This window comes from Neoarius graeffei, chromosome 16, assembly GCF_027579695.1.
Source record: "Neoarius graeffei isolate fNeoGra1 chromosome 16, fNeoGra1.pri, whole genome shotgun sequence".
In the NCBI taxonomy this organism is placed as follows: domain Eukaryota; kingdom Metazoa; phylum Chordata; class Actinopteri; order Siluriformes; family Ariidae; genus Neoarius; species Neoarius graeffei.
The window spans coordinates 61,337,390-61,362,178 of NC_083584.1; the positions used below are offsets into that span (position 1 = coordinate 61,337,390).

Consider the following 24,789-nt stretch of genomic DNA (forward strand, 5'->3'; position numbering starts at 1 on the left):
TGGTGCTCCTTTCCTAATGAAGTGCCTTGCACAGTAAGGTAAGACAAACGACATCATGCCCCCATCGTGTTGTCTCTCTGGACCTCCAGACCTGATGCCAAGTGGTGCACAAAAGTGCCACAGACCTGACAGGTATGGAAGTTGCCCCGCAGTGACAACTGACTTGCTGAGTGATGCCATCTTTTGGCCATTTGAGTGGCTCTTCCGCATGCCATCAGGTGGTGTGCCATTGGCCCTGTTGGGTTCATCTGCCACATTGCACCGAAAAGCGCCCTGCTGTCAGCGCCTTATTGGTGATGTACTATTTAACCCATAGCTGGAACCCAAGCAGGTGCTACCACTCCGGGTCAGAGCAGACCTGGGAGCAAGGGGTAACTCCACTTTCCCCAATCCTCAAGTCCTCCTGGACCTGAGACTCACCACGGATTGCAGCTTAAAGTCATTCCCAGGACTAGATTAAAACACTACCTAATTAACGACATCAATTTTTTTTAAGAACACTGTACTGTGTAATTAAAATTATATTCTGTCCAATCAGAACAGTCTACTGTGTAATTAGAACATCCTCAGTCCAATCAGAACAGACTGCCGTCTAATTAGGATCATTTTCTGTCCTTCAAAACAGTCCAATTATGATCATCTGCTGTCTAATCAAAACAATCTTCTATCCAACCAGAGCTTTCTGCTGTCTAATCAGAATAATCTGCTGTCCAATCAGAACAGTCAAATATCTAATTAGGACCATCTTCTATCCAATCAGAATAGTTTACTGCCTTATTAGGACAATCTTCTGTCCAGTCAGAACAGTCGGCTGTCCAATTGGGATCATTTTCTGTCCTTCAATACAGTCCAATTATGATCATCTGCTGTCTAATCAAAACAGTCGGTCTAATTAGGATCATCTTCTATCCAACCAGAGCTTTCTGCTGGCTAATCACAATGATCTGCTGTCCAATCAGAACAGTCAAATATCTAATTAGGCTCATCTTCTGTCCAATCAGAATATTTTACTGTGTAATCAGGATGATCTTCTGTCGTTCAGAAAAGTTTACTGTCCATTTTATGACAATCTTTTGTCCGATCACAACAGTCAACTGTCTGATTGTGAAAGTCTTCTGTCTACTCAAAACAGTCTGCTGTCTAATTACGATGGTCTTATGTGTAATCACCAGTGTACTGTATAATTAAGATGGTTTTCTGTCCAGTGATTTGAATTCCTATAATTCTGTCTAAACAGGACCATGTCTGATCAATAAAGCGTCGAGTCAGAATGCTTTACTTAAATGTCAATAAAAATGCTCTGGTGTCCACTGAAGATTGACTGACTGTCCAATCTGGACAATCTCCGGGAGAAAAGTGGTCTCCTCCTGACACCCCCCACCCCCCCACACCTGCCAAATGCGTGCACACACACACATACACACGTCTCATCTAGACTATGCATGTGCGTTTGCGTGTCTCTTATATTTTCCGCTGTGCCTTACAACTCTTTCACCAGCACTGCAAATAGATACCGTAACACACACACACACACACACACACACACACACACACACACACACACACTGAGTAAAACACACCCATTAGGCCTGTAGCTCAGAAAAACAGAGTGATGATTTTCTTGCTGCTGTCGTCTTTTTTTCCGACAAGTCAGACTTTACCTGCGGGTCACACGTCAAAGAACCCTGAGTCATAATCCCCAAGGTTACAGCACACAGAGAGAGAGAGAGAGAGACAGAGAGAGTCTTATGTAAGCCTGTCTATAATTTTAGACAGTAAAGTGAACACAGACTATGTGTTCACAAATCATGCAATGTTATCACAACTATCCCAGGTTTTCCCCCAGGGATCAATAGAGTCTATTCACCCCTCTCTCAGTCCTTCATTTATCCATCTATTCATCCATATATCCATAAAAATGGAATACAAATGAAGGCTGCATTCTCAATAAAATATCTACAATTGCAAGTAAACTGACTGTAAACGTGGGCTATGTTCACGATAAACTGATTATAAACATAGACTATGTTCCAGAAAACAGACGGTAAATGCAGGCTGTGTTCTAGATAAACTGACTGTAAATACAGATTGTGTTCTAGACAAACTGAGTGTAAATACAGGTTGTGTTCCAGATAAACTGACTGTAAACATGGGTTGTGTTCTCGACAAACTGACTGTAAATACAGGTTGTGTTCTAGATAAACTGATTATAAACGCAGACTATGTTCTAGATAAACTGACTATAAATACAGATTGTGTTCTAGATAAACTGACTGTAAACGTGGGTTGTGTTCTAGACAAACTAACTGTAAATACAAGTTGTGTTCTAGATAAACTGACTGTGACTGTAAATACAGGTTGTGTTGTAGATAACTGAATAGAAACACCTACTATGTTCTAGATAAACTGACTATTAATACAGGTTGTGTTCTAGATAAACTGATTTTAAATACTGGCTGTGTTCTAGATAAATTGACTGTAAATGTGGGTTCTGTTTTAGACAAACTGATTGTAATTACAGGTTGTTTTCTCGATAAACTGACTGTAAATATAGGTTGTGTTCTAGATAAACTGGCTGTAAATACTGGCTGTGTTCTAGATAAAGTTATTGTAAATTGTCGCTGCCAGGTCAAAACCTGCTATGTGACATTTTTCCTTTTTTACAGGAGACGTAAAAAACTGAATAAAACTCTGAAATAACAAGCTGAGAAGCCAGTAAAAGTTTACTTGTTCTATTATTAGCTTTTCTAATTAGCATAAACGGAAGCACGAGGTCAAAATTGACCAATCAGCATAGAGAACCCAATTTGACCTAACTTGTCACATAGCAGGTTTTGAACTGACAGCGACGAAATGTGGGTTATGTTCTAGACAAACTGATTGTAATTACAGGTTGTGTTCTAGATAAACTGACTGGAAATACAGGTTGTGTTCTAGATAAACTGATTATAAACATAGACTATGTTCCATACAAACTGATTGTAATTACAGGTTGTGTTCTAGATAAACTGACTAGAAATACGGGTTGTGCTGTAGATAAACTGATTATAAACATAGACTACGTTCCAGATAAACTGACTGTAACTGTGAGTTATGTTCTCGATAAATTGATTATAAACACAGACTGTGTTCTAGATAAAGTGACTGTAAATACTGGCTGTGTTCAAGACAAACAGACTGTAAACGTGGGTTGTGTTCTAGACAAACTGACTGTAAATACAGGTTGTGTTTGAGATAAACTGATTAAAAATGCAGGTCTATGTTCTAGATAAACTGACTGTAAATGTGGGTTGTGTTCTTGATAAACAGATGGTAAATGTGGTTTTAAACATGTTCTAAATAACCTTACTGCAAACAAAGGCTATTATTCTAGATAATATTATTGTGAAGGCAGGTTGTATTCTAGATAAACTGACTGCAAACACAGACCTTGTTCTAGATAAAATGACTGTAACTGCAGGCTTTTATAGATAACATAACTGTAAATGCAGAGTTTTCTAAATTAACTGACTGCAAACAAAGGTTCTGTTCATGATAATCTGACTGTAAATGTGACCTGTGCTTTAGATAACGTGACTGTAAACACAGGCTGTGTACATGATAAACTAACTGCAAATGAAGTCTGTTCTGGACAAACCGAATACAAATGCAGCTTGCATTCTAGATAAACTGTCAGTGTGGGCTGTGCTCTTGATAACCTGACTGCAAACAAACACTACGTTCATGATAAACTGACTGTAAACACAGCTATGTTCTAGATAAAGTGACTGCAAACGTGGGTTGTGTTCTAGATAAACTGACTGTAAATGCAGGCTGCATTCCAGATAATGTAACTACAAATGCAGGCTATGTTCTAAATAATGTAACTACAGATGAAGGCTGTGTTCTACGTTGTAGATAATATTACTGTGACTGCAGTAAGCTGACTGCAAACACAGACCGTGTTCTAGATAAACTGATCATATATGCAGGCTGTGCTCCAGATAAATCAAAGACTTTACAGACATTTTGCAGAGACACACACATACCTATACAACCTCTGATCTGCTTCAGAGTCACACACACACACACACACAGTCTGCAGATACACACTATATACATACACTCTTACATATACACGTACATACTGGAAGAGAATGTACGGTATTCTGATTGGTTCCAAGTATCTGACTGATAGCTATTTTGAGGTCATGCTGGCAGAGTGTGTCTGACATACGTGAATTAGGATTAGCAGCACACACACACACACATCCCATGGAAGCATGGCAATCTGAGCTAGTACACCACAAATGGCTGCCATGCAATATTAAGGCTTAATTGCTACAATACAAGGGATATCTCCATGGCAACAAAGCTTCTTCTACAGTTTTGCTCCAAGTGTATGACTGACTAATGCAGCTCAGAAACACATCACTATCTTTCATAAAAACACATTTAGAATGACTCTAGATACAATGACTATATACAGTATATATACACACAAGCTGTGCTCTAGACAATCAATCACATTCATAGTTAATAAACTTAGCAAATTCTTGGATAAATCAATTAATTATAAACTACAGACAAACTCATGGCTGGTTCTAGATACAAATAACTGTAAAGGCACCTCTGTTATAGATTAACTGACATTAAAACGAGATAACCTAGTTAATCAAGCTGTGTTCTAGATAAACCGACAAACAACAGACAATGCTACATTAACTAAATGTTGATGCACGAGAATGACTCCAGTGGAAAACCCTGTAAACATAATTAAAATAATCTATTTGCTCAAGAAGGAAAATTCTAGACAAACTAGATTGGCTCACAACTGATTGATGGTAACTCTGGAAGAACTGACAGCAAATACAGGCTTGTTTCACTAATAGGGTTGCAAAGACAAGCTGGATTTTAGATGGAGTTTAGAAACGAGCTGTTATCATTAACAAACAATTCTAAATAAAACTAGACAGGGACACTCTAACGAGTGCAAACCCCGCCTTTTCCCTATTAAAATACATTGGGCGAAAATTTCGAAGTTCTGCCATGACCTTGACCTTTGACCTCCAAAATTTAATGGTTTCCTTCCTGGGTGATTGGCAACACATGTACAAAATTTGGTCCAAATCGATCCATTGGTTCTTGAGATATCTTGCAGACACACAGACAGACAGACAGACAGATACACACACACACAGACTGACGCAGGTGAAAATAATAACCCCTCCGACTACTGTCGGCGGGGTTAATAAAATATCTTCAGGGCGGCACGGTGGTGTAGTGGTTAGCGCTGTTGCCTCACAGCAAGAAGGTCCGGGTTCGAGCCCCGTGGCCGGCGAGGGCCTTTCTGTGCAGAGTTTGCATGTTGTCCGCGTGGGTTTCCTCCGGGTGCTCCGGTTTCCCCCACAGTCCAAAGACATGCAGGTTAGGTTAACTGGTGACTCTAAATTGGCCGTAGGTGTGAATGTGAGTGTGAATGGTTGTCTGTGTGTCAGCCCTGTGATGACCTGGCGACTTGTCCAGGGTGTACCCTGCCTATCGCCCGTAATCAGCTGGGATAGGCTCCAGCTTGCCTGCGACCCTGTAGAACAGGATAAAGTGGCTAGAGATAATGAGATAAAATATCTTGAATATAGTAAGATTTATTGAGTACTTCCTATTGTAAGATTACAACAAACCAAATATAAGATTCTTAAACCTATTTCTAGACATTTTTATTCATTTCAAAACTGATAATTTCTTGTTCTGTGAGCAGATCATTTTGCTTCTTTCTAGAAATGATAAAAATGAGCAGAAACAATCTACCGATTGAACAAGACCATTTCAAGCTTGAAATGAGTAACAATATTCTAGAAATAGGTTTCTAGTAATATTTATACAAATATTTGCATTCTTGTAGTCTTGTAATAGGAAATACTTGACACACCTGACTATATTCAAGATATTTTCACTTGCTAAGATGTCCTTTTTCGCAGTGTGCAAATATCAAACCTTTCCAAACTCTACAGAAATCTATTAATAATAATTGCGGCTTTTTCGAGATAAGGTGGTTTGACGAACTGCACTTGATATACTTACAATAAACACATTCTAGATAACCCATTCTAGATAAACATACTATAAATTTCAGCTTGTTATAGATAAACTGAAATGACAGCCTTTTCTAGATAAACATTTTCACTGTCCATACAAGACGGCTTCTAGACAAACTGATTATTACTATAACTATAAGTCTCCTCTGGTTATAGATATGCTGATGGCAAATCCAGGCTGCGTTCTAGATAAACTGAAGTAAATGCAGGCCTGTTTTACATAAAAAGGATTGCAAGGACAAGCTGGGTTTGTTTGACCACTGGCCAATTCTAGATAAACACATTGTAAATGACACATCTGACAGCACATCCAGATTCAGTTCCGATCAACTTACTATAAATGCAGGTCTTTATTAGCTCAACTAGCTGTAAATGCAGACCTGTTTTACAGAAACAGATGATAAATTCATGTTGGGTTCCTCAGAAACTGTCTGTAAATGGAAACTGGTTCGCGATAAACTGAGGGTAAATCCTGGCGGTGTTCTAGACACACTCACGGAAGATGTCAAAAGCTCCGTTTGGTGGAGAATGTGCAGCTGTATTTTCACTGGTCGTGTCAGGGGTAGGTGTGTGTGTGTGTAGTCTTATCTCGCTACAGAATTTACACAGGATTACACACACACTGTCTGAACAAATCTAGTATCTGTTGAATGTTTGTACTACAAACTCCATAATTCATGTTTTCTCTTGTCTTTATTTGACAAAATGGCAGGTGGCCTGGCAGTTAAATCCTGTTTGTGTGTGTGTGTTGCGTTATAGTTCATGAATAGAAGTATATCCAGACATAAGCTTTATCTCACTCTAAGCATTTCATAATAATCTCTCCACATGAGCAAACTAATCCAGTGTGATTTGTTCCATTGGCACAAACATATATCCAAACATTGGTTCTTTCGGTACTGACTGCTTATACAACCCCGATTCCAAAAAAGTTGGGACAAAGTACAAATTGTAAATAAAAACGGAATGCGATAATTTACAAATCTCAAAAACTGATATTGTATTCGCAATAGAACATAGACAACATATCAAATGTCGAAAGTGAGACATTTTGAAATTTCATGCCAAATACTGGCTCATTTGAAATTTCATGACAGCAACACATCTCAAAAAAGTTGGGACAGGGGCAATAAGAGGCTGGAAAAGTTAAAGGTACAAAAAAGGAACAGCTGGAGGACCAAATTGCAACTCATTAGGTCAATTGGCAATAGGTCATTAACATGACTGGGTATAAAAAGAGCATCTTGGAGTGGCAGCGGCTCTCAGAAGTAAAGATGGGAAGAGGATCACCAATCCCCCTAATTCTGCGCCGACAAATAGTGGATCAATATCAGAAAGGAGTTTGACAGTGTAAAATTGCAAAGAGTTTGAACATATCATCATCTACAGTGCATAATATCATCAAAAGATTCAGAGAATCTGGAAGAATCTCTGTGCGTAAGGGTCAAGGCCGGAAAACCATACTGGGTGCCCGTGATCTTCGGGCCCTTAGACGGCACTGCATCACATACAGGCATGCTTCTGTATTGGAAATCACAAAATGGGCTCAGGAATATTTCCAGAGAACATTATCTGTGAACACAATTCACCGTGCCATCCGCCGTTGCCAGCTAAAACTCTATAGTTCAAAGAAGAAGCCGTATCTAAACACGATCCAGAAGCGCAGACGTCTTCTCTGGGCCAAGGCTCGTTTAAAATGGACTGTGGCAAAGTGGAAAACTGTTCTGTGGTCAGACGAATCAAAATGTGAAGTTCTTTATGGAAATCAGGGACGCCGTGTCATTCGGACTAAAGAGGAGAAGGACGACCCAAGTTGTTATCAGCGCTCAGTTCAGAAGCCTGCATCTCTGATGGTATGGGGTTGCATTAGTGCGTGTGGCATGGGCAGCTTACACATCTGGAAAGACACCATCAATGCTGAAAGGTATATCCAGGTTCTAGAGCAACATATGCTCCCATCCAGACGACGTCTCTTTCAGGGAAGACCTTGCATTTTCCAACATGACAATGCCAAACCACATACTGCATCAATTACAGCATCATGGCTGCGTAGAAGAAGGGTCCGGGTACTGAACTGGCCAGCCTGCAGTCCAGATCTTTCACCCATAGAAAACATTTGGCGCATCATAAAACGGAAGATACGGCAAAAAAGACCTAAGACAGTTGAGCAACTAGAATCCTACATTAGACAAGAATGGGTTAACATTCCTATCCCTAAACTTGAGCAACTTGTCTCCTCAGTCCCCAGACGTTTACAGACTGTTGTAAAGAGAAAAGGGGATGTCTCACAGTGGTAAACATGGCCTTGTCCCAACTTTTTTGAGATGTGTTGTTGTCATGAAATTTAAAATCACCTAATTTTTCTCTTTAAATGATACATTTTCTCAGTTTAAACATTTGATATGTCATCTATGTTCTATTCTGAATAAAATATGGAATTTTGAAGCTTCCACATCATTGCATTCCGTTTTTATTTACAATTTGTACTTTGTCCCAACTTTTTTGGAATCGGGGTTGTATCAGAATCAAATATGATTTCATCAAATTCTACTTATCAAACAGGGACTATTTAATGCTACTGTATGAATGTATTGTTTGATTTCTACAGTCGTCATACTGCTATGACGTAATGTAAGACTTTAAACCTTTTCCAGTTTGCACTCAATTTTCTGTTCAGGAATGAAATCCTAAGTGCCGTGGCACAAGAAGAGGTTTGAAATTTACCGTGTCACTGCAAACAAGCCCCTCTTTGTTAGTGCAAAGATAATGGGTGAATTTAAGCCCTAAAGCAAGGGCTAAAATATCCTGTCCCATTTCTTACAACGTGTTTTCTGGTCATCCCATTTCATCATAAACACTGATAAATAACCCTTTCCCCAACTAGCAACTAGGTCTTCTGGATATTTTAAGTATATTAAGAAGTATATTAAGTGTATATATAAGTAGAGGGGTGGGATTAAATAAGTTTTTACGTCAGCCCACTCCTTTTCGGACATGTAAACTCAAAACTGCTTAGTGTGTCCTTGTTTGTCTTTTTTTCTTGTTTTCTTTTGTTTTGATTTTGATATATTATTATTACCTATGGGGCGGCACGGTGGTGTAGTGGTTAGCGCTGTTGCCTCACAGCAAGAAGGTCCTGGGTTCGAGCCCCGGGGCCGGCGAGGGCCTTTCTGTGCGGAGTTTGCATGTTCTCCCCGTGTCCGCGTGGGTTTCCTCCGGGTGCTCCGGTTTCCCCCACAGTCCAAAGACATGCAGGTTAGGTTAACTGGTGACTCTAAATTGAGCGTAGGTGTGAATGTGAGTGTGAATGGTTGTCTGTGTCTATGTGTCAGCCCTGTGATGACCTGGCGACTTGTCCAGGGTGTACCCCGCCTTTCACCCGTAGTCAGCTGGGATAGGCTCCAGCTTGCCTGCGACCCTGTAGAAGGATAAAGCGGCTAGAGATAATGAGATGAGATTATTACCTATATTATTTAAGGTTTATTTTCTAATTTAGTGGCTTTTTACGTGTTCTTGTTCCAAATGCTGTTTTGCTTTTCTTGTTATCTGCTTATTTATTCATTGTTTGTTTACATGTTTGAAATAAACTATCATCATCATCAGCAATATTTTAGATTATTCTATCCACATTCATGGGATATGAGCAGTCGCACACTCTGATTGGCTACTCTACTACTAGAATATCAGCTCATATACCGTGAGTAGAGAAAAACAAAATGGCGGAGCGTGTTGCTGAACCAACCGAGGACGAAATAAAAACTCGACTCGAAAACAAAACCCCAAAAAAAAAAAAAAAATAAGCAACAAAATATGGAATGAAAGTATTTGATGTTAAGAATGTAGCTTTTTTTATTTTCCAAAAATTATCATTACAGCATTTTTCACAAATTGCTCCTGTCATTCCGTCGCTTTGTTTACATTCTAAGCGGAAATTATTTTGTCGGACTTTTGTATAAAGTTTTTATTTATCGAATTTGCAAAAAATTAAAATAAAAATGCTCTGTTTCTTATAATCCAGTGAATGTGGATAGAATAAAACAGTTATTCCACTCAACCTCATCATACATGGCTTATAGCCAATTCGGTGCTACGCGACAATCTCATCATACATGGCTATCAGCTCATGTACGGCTCGATTTCGTGGAATAACTGTTAAATAGTAAGTGCTTCTACAGTATATTTACTAATACTAAGGTCAGAGTTAATGTTCACAACAGTCATGATGATGGCAGAAAGTTTTAACAAAGTTCATCAGTGTGTTTAACATTGCTTAGCAAGCTTCTTCTGGTTTTGGTCAAAATATATTTTTCCTTATAAGAATTTATGCAAACACACCCACACTAACCAAAAACACACATACCTTCTCCCTGCTTTCCAGAGCAGACGGGTCGGGCCGGGTCCGAATAGTGAACGGCGTAGACAGCCGCAGCAAAATGTTCTGGAAAGAGCAAGGAATTCTGGGAGAGACGAGCTGGAAGCTGTCACTGAAGCTCAGCGTCCTGTGTGGCTTCCTAAGCCCCTCCCCAACATTCTTTAGTCCCACCCCTACCTGCAGAACGTCCATATTAGGGCCGATGATAAGGTGAAATGGAAACGCTCTGCAGAATGTGCTCAGTCCAATGCGAAGGTCCACTGGCGAGCGTGATAGCTGACGTGAGGATGATGACGACGATGACGGTGATGGCGAAGACGACGCAATCCGAACTTCTCGAATGAGGAACGACAAACAGCCGGGGGATGAGAAAGTGGGTGGAGATGGAGACGACGATGGGGTAGAGTGATCAGAGATTTCTCCATCCTCGTTGATTGCACGGAGACGTGTGGGCGGAGCCTCCTCCACCTCAACTTCTGCTTGGTATATGCGGCGAGCAGCAGCTCGGATCAACCCCGGCATGGCCACACCCACCGTAGGGTCCGGGTTAAAGCAGTGCAGAAGTTGGGTTCTTCCACCTCCCTCATCGCGTCTGTTTTCCTCTGCGTCCTTGCACAGAAACGACGCTGACTCCGAAGACGCTCTGCGGCCATATGAAGTCCTCGCGTGCTCCAGCAGAGCATCAAAACCGTTAAAGAAGTCTTGCAAGTTCCCACCCAGAGCGCGGAGAACCCGCTCGTTCTCCTCTAAACAAAGTCCGAAGAACTCTTCACCGAAACGCTCTCGGAGCGTAGGGAACCCAACACCTGGAAAAAAATAAATAAAGTGACACAATTGTTAGAAGAATGTCCACATACACCGGATCAGCGCGTAGGAACATGACGCAATTTCGAAAAAGACCAAAACCAGAAGAAGAACTTCAGACCAATCAGAGTCACTGATGGCCTCATTCTTAATCACATCTCACTTAAATACTGGTCTGGAACAGCATTAACATCAAGATAACTCTGTTTAATTGTGTGTGTGTGTGTGTGTGTGTGTGTGTGTGTGTGTGTGTGTGTGTGTGTGTGTGTGTGTGTGTGTACTCACCCACTATTGCCGCCGTGTACTGCAGAATTCCTGAGATGTCAGTTTGGTTGTCACACTGGGAGTTTACAAACAGACATTTTTCTAATGCACATTTCTGCTCCGAGCCATCCTCACTGATGAAGCGCACACACACACACACATAGAAAATAGCTTCCTTTATCTCAAACACTCAGATTTACACTGCTTTATCATCTGTACGTGTGTGTGTGTGTGTGTGTGTCTGAGAGAGGATGAGAGAGAGAGCAGATACCTGTTATTTCTCTGTCTATAGAAGTCCACAGTTCTCTGCAGAGCCTGCTGGATCGTCTGTGTCTAAAAAAATGAGACATGACACAAAACCAACAGCTCCGTGTTATTTAAATTCATGCAAATGTATTTCTGTTTTCTTTTCTGTCATTCACTAAGGGTGTAGAATTATTCGATTTCATAATACCAAGACTTCTGAGACACTAAACAGGTTTGCATGTTGTAAACAGTTTAAATAAAACTAGCCTAGAATGTGTGTGTGTGTGTGTGTGTGTGACTCACACGAAGGTTCATACTGATGTAAAGAAAGCACTGTCGTAAGCCTATACATCCTTTCAATAGAACCTGCAGAACTAAACGTAGGTTAATAGCCACATTTGTGACATTAACGTCCTTCTATTCACTCACTAACACTTTCCATGTGAGCTGTAACCTGATTGGTCAGCTGACATCACGCTGCACTTTTCTCAAACGTTTCTTTTTTTTCCCACTTTTGAAAGTGTGCCACACTGACGGCTGTGACTTAATCACCTTGCAGCTGCTATCCACAGGATTACAACACCAACATAAGATACACCTGATATATCAGAATTATATCTGTGTGTGTGTGTGTGTGTGTGTGTGTGTGTGTGTGTGTGTGTGTGTGTGTTCCTCTAAAATCCAATCTGGAATAGAATCCACTCTTAAGCCTCAGCCAATCTACTGCTTTATTCATGCTGTCACAGGAACTGAAATCCTGCTCACTACACTGAAGCGCAAATCCAGAAATATTATCCTAAAGCTCACCTGTCTCTCTCTCTCTCTCTGTCTCACTCTCTCATACAAGAACATGAATATCTTCCTCCCGATTTGTAGATGTATGCCCTGTGAGCAGCTTGCAAAAATTTACAACACAGCTCAACACACACACACACACACACACACACACACACACACACACACACACTTTTACACAAAAAGAACACATAAAACACTGAATCCTAGAGTGCATGAAAAGGTCACATTCTGATTTAAAGCATTCTCTTTCTCCCTCTTTTACACACACACACACACACACACACACACACACACACACACACACACACAGCAGAGATGACTGGAATTTTTTTCTAAAAAAAGTGTGTTCTACTGTCTCTGTGTGTGTGTGTTTCACGCTTGGTTAGAGAGCATGCAGAGATGCTAGAGGTCAGTGGAAGAGAGGGCATTTTAACACACACACACACACACACGTGCATGTGGAAAAATAGATAGGACTAATCGAGTAAACACACTCACACATACACAAAATCTATTATACACACTCTGGTTTGTATGCTCTTTGCCAGCGATATTAGTATTGATTAATTGTCAGTTGTTCAGTGATTTACACACACACACATTCTCGAGGGAGCAACCAATACTGTTGTGTTAATGCAGTTTTAACTTACAGTGGTGCTTGAAAGTTTGTGAACCCTTTAGAATGTTCTATATTTCTGCATAAATATGACCTCAAACATCATCAGATTTTCGCACAAGTCCTAAAAGTAGATAAAGAGAACCCAGTTAAACAAATGAGACAAAAATATTATACTTGGTCATTTATTTATTGAGGAAAATGATCCAATATTACATATCTGTGAGTGACAAAAGTATGTGAACCTTTGCTTTCAGTATCTGGTGTGACCCCCTTGTGCAGCAATAACTGCAACTAAACGTTTGCGGTAACTGTTGATTAGTACTGCACACCGGCTTGGAGGAATTTTAGCCCATTCCTCCGTACAGAACAGCTTCAACTCTGGGATGTTAGTGGGTTTCCTCACATGAATTCACACTTCAGGTCCTTCCACAACATTTCCATTGGATTAAGGTCAGGACTTTGACTTGGCCATTCCAAAACATTAACTTTATTCTTCTTTAACCATTCTTTGGTAGAACGACTTGTGTGCTTAGGGTCGTTGTCTTGCTGCAGGACCCACCTTATCTTGAGATTCAGTTCATGGACAGATGTCCTGACATTTTCCTTTAGAATTCGCTGGTATAATTCAGAATTCATTGTTCCATCAATGATGGCAAGCCGTCCTGGCCCAGATGCAGCAAAACAGGGCCAAACCATGATACTACCACCACCATGTTTCACAGATGGGATAAGGTTCTTATGCTTGAATACAGTGTTTTCCTTTCTCCAAACATAACGCTTCTCATTTAAACCAAAAAGTTCTATTTTGGTCTCATCCGTCCACAAAACATTTTTCCAGTCTTCTGGCTTGTCCACGTGATCTTTAGCAAACTGCAGATGAGCAGCAATGTTCTTTTTGGAGAGCAGTGGCTTTCTCCTTGCAACTCTGCCATGCACACCATTGTTGTTTAGTGTTCTCCTGATGGTGGACTCATGAACATTAACATTAGCCAATATGAGAGAAGCCTTCAGTTGCTTAGAAGTTACCCTGGGGTCCTTTGTGACCTCACCGACTATTACACGCCTTGCTCTTGGAGTGATCTTTGTTGGTCGACCACTCCTGGGGAGGGTAACAATGGTCTTGAATTTCCTCCATTTGTACACAATCTGTCTGACTGTGGATTGGTGGAGTCCAAACTCTTTAGAGATGGTTTTGTAACCTTTTCCAGCCTGATGAGCATCAACAACGCTTTTTCTGAGGTCCTCAGAAATCTCCTTTTTTCGTGCCATGATACACTTCCACAAACATGTGTTGTGAAGATCAGACTTTGATAGATCCCTGTTCTTTAAATAAAACAGGGTGCCCACTCACACCTGATTGTCATCCCACTGATTGAAAACACCTGACTCTAATTTCACCTTCAAATGAACTGCTAATCCTAGAGGTTCACATACTTTTGCCACTCACAGATATGTAATATTGGATCATTTTCCTCAATAAATAAATGACCAAGTATAATATTTTTGTCTCATTTGTTTAACTGGGTTCTCTTTATCTACTTTTAGGACTTGTGTGAAAATCTGATGATGTTTTAGGTCATATTTATGCAGAAATATAGAAAATTCTAAAGGGTTCACAAACTTTCAAGCACCACTGTATATTGCCCTTTTGAGGGGACACACACACACACACATTTTAACACTTAATATTTATGTGCATGCAAGATGGCCTCCTTGTGTAACCTGCCATTGTCTGGAGCATCGTTTGTGCTCCCTATAGCATACAGAATTTAAAATCTTTGGCTACAGACAAAATTTGAATATGAACAATGCTTCTCACTTAGAAATCTGGAAACCTAAAATAGAACATAAGCCAGCAAAGTAGAAACTTTTAAATAGTTTTATGAGACGAAAATGAGTAAAATTCACTAGGCATAAAAAAAAAACCCGAATTCATTTCAATTCAGGATGCAAATAATTGCAAAGAAGTTTCTCCTGGGATCGGTTCTTTGCACTTTTTTCACGCTTTGCTTCACGTGAGCCCTGTGAATTTGCAAATTTACAAGTTTGCGTCATTACAAAACGAGAGGACAAGCTTTGGTCGTTAACAACAATGTACCACATCTACACAATTATTCAGTAGCACTCACCCCGACTTTTTCCTTTATGGTTCTTGCTTGCAATCCACTGTATCTAGAGACATAATGTTACCAATATTTACTTTTCCTGAGAAATCAGGAAACCAGGACTATATACAGTGGTGCTTGAAAGTTTGTGAACCCTTTAGAATTTTCTATATTTCTGCATAAATATGACCTAAAACATCATCAGATTTTCACACAAGTCCTAAAAGTAGATAAAGAACCCAGTTAAACAAATGAGACAAAAATATTACACTTGGTCATTTATTTATTGAGGAAAATGATCCAATATTACATATCTGTGAGTGGCAAAAGTATGTGAACCTCTAGGATTAGCAGTTAATTTGAAGGTGAAATTAGAGTCAGGTGTTTTCAATCAATGGGATGACAATCAGGTGTGAGTGGGCACCCTGTTTTATTTAAAGAACAGGGATCTATCAAAGTCTGAGCTTTACAACACATGTTTGTGGAAGTGTATCATGGCACGAAAAAAGGAGATTTCTGAGGACCTCAGAAAAAGCGGTGTTGATGCTCATCAGGCTGGAAAAGGTTACAAAACCGTCTCTAAAGAGTTTGGACTCCACCAATCCACAGTCAGACAGATTGTGTACAAATGGAGGAAATTCAAGACCATTGTTACCCTCCCCAGGAGTGGTCGACCAACAAAGATCACTCCAAGAGCAAGGCGTGTAATAGTCGGTGAGGTCACAAAGGACCCCAGGGTAACTTCTAAGCAACTGAAGGCTTCTCTCATATTGGCTAATGTTAATGTTCATGAGTCCACCATCAAGAGAACACTGAACAACAATGGTGTGCATGGCAGAGTTGCAAGGAGAAAGCCACTGCTCTCCAAAAAGAACATTGCTGCTCATCTGCAGTTTGCTAAAGCTCACGTGGACAAGCCAGAAGACTACTGGAAAAATGTTTTGTGGACAGATGAGACCAAAATAGAACTTTTTAGTTTAAATGAGAAGCGTTATGTTTGGAGAAAGGAAAACACTGTATTCAAGCATAAGAACCTTATCCCATCTGTGAAACATGGTGGTGGTAGTATCATGGTTTGGCCCTGTTTTGCTGCATCTGGGCCAGGACGGCTTGTCATCATTGATGGAACAATGAATTCTGAATTATACCAGCGAATTCTAAAGGAAAATGTCAGGACATCTGTCCATGAACTGAATCTCAAGAGAAGGTGGGTCCTGCAGCAAGACAACGACCCTAAGCACACAAGTCGTTCTACCAAAGAATGGTTAAGAAGAATAAAGTTAATGTTTTGGAATGGCCAAGTCCAAGTCCTGAACTTAATCCAATGGAAATGTTGTGGAAGGACCTGAAGCGAGCAGTTCATGTGAGGAAACCCACCAACATCCCAGAGCTGAAGCTGTTCTGTACGGAGGAATGGGCTAAAATTCCTCCAAGCCAGTGTGCAGGACTGATCAACAGTTACCGGAAACGTTTAGTTGCAGTTATTGCTGCACAAGGGGGTCACACCAGATACTGAAAGCAAAGGTTCACATACTTTTGTCACTCACAGATATGCAATATTGGATCATTTTCCTCAGTAAGTAAATGACCAAGTATAATATTTTTGTCTCATTTGTTTAACTGGGTTCTCTTTATCTACTTTTAGGACTTGTGTGAAAATCTGATGATGTTTTAGGTCATATTTATGCAGAAATATAGAACATTCTAAAGGGTTCACATACTTTCAAGCACCACTGTATAACCTCATCTCATTATCTGTAGCCGCTTTATCCTGTTCTGCAGGGTCATGGGAAAGCTGGAGCCTATCCCAGCTGACTATGGGTGAGAGGCGGGGTACACCCTGGACAAGTCGCCAGGTTATCGCAGGACTGACACATAGACACAGCACTGGCGATTGCTCTAAGACAACAAGGGAGGCTCAGCCTCCTCTAAAAATGACGAACATCATGTAGGATGAATTGCGCTAGGCTTATGTTATAGCCGACCTTATAACATTGCTATTTCAGATCCAGAATCATAGAAATATATGTGCTCAACCCAACTACAGTGCGAAATCATTCCGTTATAACTTTCCCCAGTTCGTCTAATGTGCGCGTTGAGTTTTTCCCCCTCGTGACAGCGTGATGCAGCCCAGCCTCAGTGCACTTCAATGGCATTGGGGAGCTATGCGCTTTTCAATCTCAAAATGCAAGACGGTTATTGGACAAATACTGCGAAAACGCCCGCCCACGGAGTCTCACGGACTCCCAGCCTCAGTGGACTTCAATGGCATTTGGGAGCTATGCACGTTTCAATCTCAAAATGCAAGACGGTTATTGGACAAATACTGCGAAAACGCCCGCCCACCGGACTCCCAGCCTCACAGTGGGAGGGACAAGGCAAAGCTTTCTGCGAGGAGACTGGTGATTGGTGAAAGCGGCTGGATATTTTCTTTGATTGACAGCTCGTTTCAATCAATATAGACAGGCAGCGGTAAATCTCAGTTCAGTCCCATGCGGATTCGCAAGTGCTGTGGTGTATTGTAAGAGATCAGCTTCCATTTCCATTTCATTCATTACATACGGTTTCTACCAGCTTTTTTAGTTTGTATATATTTTCATTGTAAATAAAGTGTAAATATAGTGTTGTCAAGTTTGCTATCTTAGTTCCAGAAATGTCGTTTATTTGAGTGACTGAACTTGAACTTGAGGGGGCTAGTCAGCTAGCAAGAAAGCTGCGTGCGGATGCCAAGCATTGCTGATTTAATTTTGGAGAAGCCATTTGCCAGTCTTCCTTTCGAGGAAAAAATTAAAATTAAAGTGCAGGGTAGACCAACGCCTCAAATTGACTTGGTGAAAAAGGTAGGGAATAATACTCGTTCCTTTCAGCTCTCCTGGTACGAGAAAGTGAATTGGCTAACAGCAAGTGACCCACATCAACAACAGTAAATAGGCTACTTTAGTAATATGTCATGGATGGACCAAAAATATAGAATCTATTTAAAATGTTTATGCTGAGTATATTATATTAGAATATATATTTTTCTGGATATGAATTAAACACAGCTACAATTTGGAAAACATTTTTAAACAAAAACACAGCCGAGAACATTTCACACTACAGACCTGGATTAAAAGTGAAGGGTTATCAAAATTGTCAGTAAAACATTTCTCAGTCAAAATAAGTAAAATATAGGGAAAGTGTCACTGAATGAAATGTGTGGCACCCAGCTCTATGTTTGGCTCCCCAAGGTCAGTGCTTGTGCCTATTCCAGAACACTCTGCTGTTACTGCTGAGGTTCCTGACAAAGAGCTGCTTTCAATAATGATCAATTTTTAAACAACATGCCACAATTTTAAAATATAAAATGTTAAAATATACCCCTCCCCCCCAACACCACCATCATGTATATTGGACAGTAGGCTAATGGGCCAAAAGAACCTGTTATTTCACAGTTTGTGACCCTGCCAACAATCAGCCAGATCAGAGGCAAGAGTATGGGCAAAACTTATGTGTTTTTTCTTTTAAAATCTGGAAATATCGTTACTGACCAGCCTCCCCTGTTTGAAAGACTACCAGCCGCCACTGAGACACAGACAACTATTCACACTCACATTCACACCTACAGTCAATTTAGAGTCACCAGTTAACCTAACCTGCATGTCTTTGGACTGTGGGGGAAACCGGAGCACCCGGAGGAAACCCACGTGGACACGGGGAGAACATGCAAACTCCACACAGAAAGGCCCTCGCCGGTCTCTCTCTCTCTCTCATATATATATATATATATATATATATATATATATATATATATATATATATAATCAACAACAAGTTCCTATTAAACTGGCTGCTGAGTGAGAATGGATGCGTATATATACATGCATCCATTCTCACTCAGCAGCCAGTTTAATAGGAACTTGTTGTTGATTCTAAGATCCCTGTTCTTGGCTGCAGGACTGGAACCCGATGTGTTGTTCTGCTGTTGCATGCTGAGATGCTTTTCTGCTCACCACGGTTGTAAAGAGTGATTATATGAGTTACTGTATCCTTCCTGGCAGCTCAAACCAATCTCATACATGTCAACCTTTGGTCAATCAAACCTGTATAACCAACCTCCAAAATCCGTATTTCCCTTATAAAATCCGTATAAGATGCAAATTAAAATAATTTACCTAAAATTTGAATGATAATTAACAATGATATATCACAGTGACTTTTTATTCAATATTAATAACAATAAACCTTCAGAATGAATACAAAGCTCCAATGTTTGACAAAAACACAAAGTGTTATCAGCGTAGTTACGAAGGAAATACTTCGTTGTTTGGAGACAGGTTTCAAAATCTGTTCGTAAAATTACATTATAATGACCAAATACAATGAAAAGTATTTTTCCAGTCTCACCTGTGAAAGATAATCCCATGTGATCTCGTTTGGACGGTAAACCTGTTGGTACAGTTAAACGCAGCACATGAATGGGGCATCTTTATTCTCGGGCGAGGATGACGTATGATTCTACGCAGAAGCCGGCGTCTATGACTTCACAGTTGGCGGGATTCTCGCAGTGCGGTGTGCGCATGATCAAAAGTGGAATGAAGTCTCGCTACCACAAGATACTGTAACGCGCGATTTCATAAGACTCTTTACTGGCTGTCTGTGGTGTACAGTACGTTTGTAAATGTTATGCGCTCTTTTATCATCGTGGGAATTGATTATAGCTCTAAATAAATATTGAAGTTTTTCTTAAAGAATCCGTATAACTTTATTTATATGCCCGTATACGACGTTTATTGAATCAAATCCGTATAAAATACGGACATTCCGTATAGGTTGACATGTATGCAATCTGGCCATTTTCCTCTGACCTCTCTTATCAACAAGGCGTTTGTTTCCACCCACAGAACTGTCGCTCACTCACTCGATGTTTTTTTGTTTTTCGCACCATTCTGTCTGTGTAAACTCTAGAGACTGTTGTGTGTGGAAACCCCAGGAAGGAGATCAGCAGTTTCTGAAATACTCAAACCAGTCCATCTGGCTCAAACCAACACCCATGCCACAGTGAAAGAAAGTCACACTTTGAGATCACAATTTTTCCCATTCTGATGTTTGAAGTGAACATTAACTGAAGCTCTTGATTTGTATAGGCATGATTTGATGCATCGTGCTGCTGTCAAGGGATCGGCCGATTAGATAACCGCATGAAAAAGCAGGTGGATGTATAGGTGTTCCTAATAAAGTGGCCGGTGAGTGTATATGTATATATCAGCCATGCTCACACAACCCTACAACACCGTATTAGAGCCACTGTAGGACTGTAGGTAAGAAAAAGCTTCAGAGCTGCGGGAAGGAGTAATATACGGAGAAAAACTCAGAATTTCTGAGATTAAGGACATTCTCTGAGATTATAAAGTCATAAATTTATGAAAAACAAAACTCTGAAAAATAGTGTCTTGTTTTGGTGTTTTTTCAAGGAAGCACATCGACTGCAAAGCCTCCGTTTCCTGTAACCCTCGGCTCTGTTTCAAAGTAACAGAGAACTGGGCAAATGAGAAGAATCCACGCCCTGACATTCACAGGAAACTGCTCGTGCAGAATAATTATACATTTATAAACAAACTTCATTCTATTTCCCACTTAATATCAATCACTATTGACTGGACATGGCACCACGAGTTGACTTGGTGGGAGGACGGACGATCAGAGCATTTGGACTGCCTGGACAAGACCACAGCATCCACTGCTTGAGGACTCCCAAGTTTTTTGTCCGTTTATTTGTTTTTCCATGTCTACCACCAGAGCTGCATCCATCAGTGAGAATGCTATTGCCCGAGTTGCCTCTTCCACATCAGGATGTGAACCTACAGCAGTGCACAGTAACCGGTTCCTATGCATTTCAAAATGGAGAAACTCCCAAAGGAGGTCACTAAAACCCATAAAATCAGGTGACCCTGACTCATGTTCAAAGAAGGGTTGCTTTCTGGTGTCTACCATTGTTCTAAACCATTACAAAGTCTGGAGGACCCTTATAAATGTCTTGATTTTATTCTTTTCTGTGCTTTACTGCAGTGTCTCTGCTGGTGTTGCCTCTGCCATTTCCTGTGCTACAAATAGATGTACTGGAAGAAGATGTGACCTAGCACATTTCAACAGCAGCTGCTCCCATAACCATTTACACAACTGCTTTTCATCCGTACCTGCCCAAACGAAACGAATAGTACTTGTACTCCTACCCCCAGGCTCAAGTTCACAAGAGAAAGGAAATGGGCTCCAAGGAAGTGGAGCTTTGGGACCCCACCGACATGCCAGTGTTCTGGACTCTCCTGGAGATCACAGATACCCTGGGTGTCACAGCGGTGTTATCTTCCAGAGGACACTGTCATACCACCTGCTGGTATACCAACATGCTTCCTGGGGATGAACTGTTCCACAGAGCTCTTACAAGTCCAAACTGAGTCCTGGCACTAATGATGTAACGCCTGAGTCTGACTTTTTCCCCAGTTTTCTCCCTAATTTTATTCCTGGCCAATCCCCACCCACTAACCAGCTATCATATGAGAGCTACCACCTGGAAAAGGTAAGGAGTAGCCTATGATTCCTTTGAGATATGTGAAGACAGCCAACCTCTTTTTTTTTCAAACTGTTGCTCATGCTGCGCCACATGGCAGAGTAACACACTCAGAGCAGAGTGCTACCGTATCTACTGTCTTCCGAGCACGTGAGTTCACAGACATCCATGATTGGTTTTGACAGGGGAGAGAGAGTACACCCCTCCTAGCCTGAAAGCACGGCCAATTTTCACGACTTGTAACATGACTTGGTCTTGTCTAAGACTTGAATTTAACTTATACTGAACTTTGCTTGGGGCGGCACGGTAGTGTAGTGGTTAGCACTGTCGCCTCACAGCAAGAAGGTTCTGAGTTCAAACCCAGCAGCTGGTGAGGGCCTTTCTGTGTGGAGTTTGCATGTTCTCCCCGTGTCCGCGTGGGTTTCCTCCGGGTGCTCCGGTTTCCCCCACAGTCCAAAGACATGCAGGTTAGGTTAACTGGTGGCTCTATATTGACTGTGAGTGTGAATGGCTGTCTATGTATTAGCCCTGCGATAACCTGGCGACTTGTCCAGGGTGTACCCCGCCTTTTGCCCGTAGTCAGCTGGGATAGGCTCCAGCTTGCCTGCGGCCCTGCAGAACAGGATAAAGCGGCTAGAGATGATGGATGGATGGATGGATGAACTTTGCTTGGACATAACATAAGACTAAATGAGCCACGGAAGTAATAGTTGTTAATTTGTTTTGATATTTAACTGCACAACGACAGCCTACAGAAACTGACTGGACACTAGGTTAATACTAGAAGATCGGTGACTTGACTTTTAGAATGACAGCAGCAGGGAGAGAGAAACCAACAAGAGGCGACACTTCTCTTTTCACTAACTGGACAAAAACCATACTTACTGTTTGACCCGAACAGCTTTTGTCATCACATCCCATTATTATGATGGGACAAGTGTGTCTCAGGGGACACGCATACACTATTTAAGTCCTCTAGTCTTGGTTTTGGCCATTGTGTGTGTCAGAGATTAATAAGAGTCAAAGCCATTCTCATGAGAAGGCTGTTTTTGTGCATACTAGAAAGAGAGATGATTTTAACACACACACACACACACACACTATGCTCTTTCTCCCTCTCTAGAAGAACATGATGGTTTCTCTCAGCACGTACAGGCGCGCGCACATACACACACACACACACACACACACACACACACACACACACACTGCAGATCTAAGTGCCATATGTGAGAAAAGTCCCTGTCTCAGTGTATGCCTGTTAAATTCAATTAAAACACAGGCATGGAGTGTGTTACAGTGAAGTTGCTCAAGAGTCACACAGATAGATAGATAGATAGATAGATAGATAGATAGATAGATAGATAGATAGATAGATAGATAGATAGATAGATAGATAGAGCACACTTAGAGACAGACAGATAGATAGATAGATAGATAGATAGATAGATAGATAGATAGATAGATAGATAGATAGATAGATAGATAGATAGAGCACACTTAGAGATAGATAGATAGATAGATAGATAGATAGATAGATAGATAGATAGATAGATAGATAGATAGATAGAGCACACTTAGAGACAGACAGACAGATAGATAGATAGATAGATAGATAGATAGATAGATAGATAGATAGATAGATAGATAGATAGATAGATAGATAGATAGAGCTCACTTATAGATAGATAGATAGATAGATAGATAGATAGATAGATAGATAGATAGATAGATAGATAGATAGATAGAGCACACTTAGAGATAGATAGATAGATAGATAGATAGATAGATAGATAGATAGATAGATAGATAGATAGATAGATCTCACTTATAGATAGATAGATAGATAGATAGATAGATAGATAGATAGATAGATAGATAGATAGATAGATAGATAGATCTCACTTATAGATAGATAGATAGATAGATAGATAGATAGATAGATAGATAGATAGATAGATAGATAGATAGATAGATCTCACTTATAGATAGATAGATAGATAGATAGATAGATAGATAGATAGATAGATAGATAGATAGATAGATAGAGCACACTTAGAGATAGATAGATAGATAGATAGATAGATAGATAGATAGATAGATAGATAGATCTCACTTATAGATAGATAGATAGATAGATAGATAGATAGATAGATAGATAGATATCATATGAAACACATAAAATATAGAAAAATATATCCAGAATGATAGAGAGAATGAAGAAAGAGAAATATGCTGAAAAGACATCATGAAAGATGTGTGTGTGTGTGTGTGTGTGTGTGTGTGTGTGTGTGTGTGTGTGTGTGTGTGTGCGCGCGCGCTGCGTACCGTGGGTGAGGTGAGGCGTCTCAAGCTCTCCCCGAGCGAGTCCAGGTTCACGCGCTTCCTCCTGGCGGCCCGCCTCGCGCCCGTCGCAGCCTGCTCGTCGAACGGGCACGCGCGGGTCTCTGCGGGGCTCCGGCCGTTCCAGAAGGCGCGCGAGAACGGGCACTCGGCGTCGTCGGGGCTCTCGAGGCAGTCGGAACCCACCGAGCTGAACGACTCCGATGAGATCTTGCGCGAGGACATGCTGCTCGCCGCCGGCCCGCGAGCTCTCTCATCAGACGCCGCGTCAAGCGCGTGAACAGCGTGCGGGGAGGAGGAGAGCGGGGGAGAGCGCGAGCGGAGCGAAGAGCGGGCGGCGATGGCACGCGATGGCACGCATTTCCAAAAAAACAAAAAATTCCCGCAGAGAAAATGAAGCGGAGCCGCAGAGAACCGGACCGTTCCGCTTACCGAGTCGCGCTTTCATCCGCGAGCGCACAGGTCCGCTTCATCCCTCTCTCTCTCTCTCTCTCTCTCTCTCCGAGACTCTCTCAGCACCGCCGAGACCCACACTGACGGAGTTTAACGGAGCCAATCAGAGAGAGAGAGAGAGAGAGAGAGAACTTGTTCTTTAAAGGTCAGGATGTGCCCTTGTT

General features: G+C 41.0%; 1 protein-coding gene across 2 annotated transcripts in view; it reads right to left on the minus strand.

The window, feature by feature from the left end:
• gucy1a2 (guanylate cyclase 1, soluble, alpha 2) overlaps positions 1-24,397 on the minus strand; it is a 36,821-nt gene extending 12,424 nt beyond the window's left edge. The window contains exons 1-4 of one of the 2 annotated variants that reach the window (XM_060942201.1): positions 24,158-24,397; positions 11,780-11,847; positions 11,536-11,648; positions 10,435-11,252 (exon numbers count right to left, since the gene is read on the minus strand). In XM_060942201.1, coding sequence (XP_060798184.1) covers positions 10,435-11,252; positions 11,536-11,648; positions 11,780-11,847; positions 24,158-24,397 — 1,239 coding nt within the window. Of the gene's footprint in view, positions 1-10,434; positions 11,253-11,535; positions 11,649-11,733; positions 11,848-24,157 lie in introns of both variants that reach the window. The other variant, XM_060942200.1, reaches the window with a different exon arrangement.
• Between the last annotated feature and the right edge of the window lie 392 nt (positions 24,398-24,789).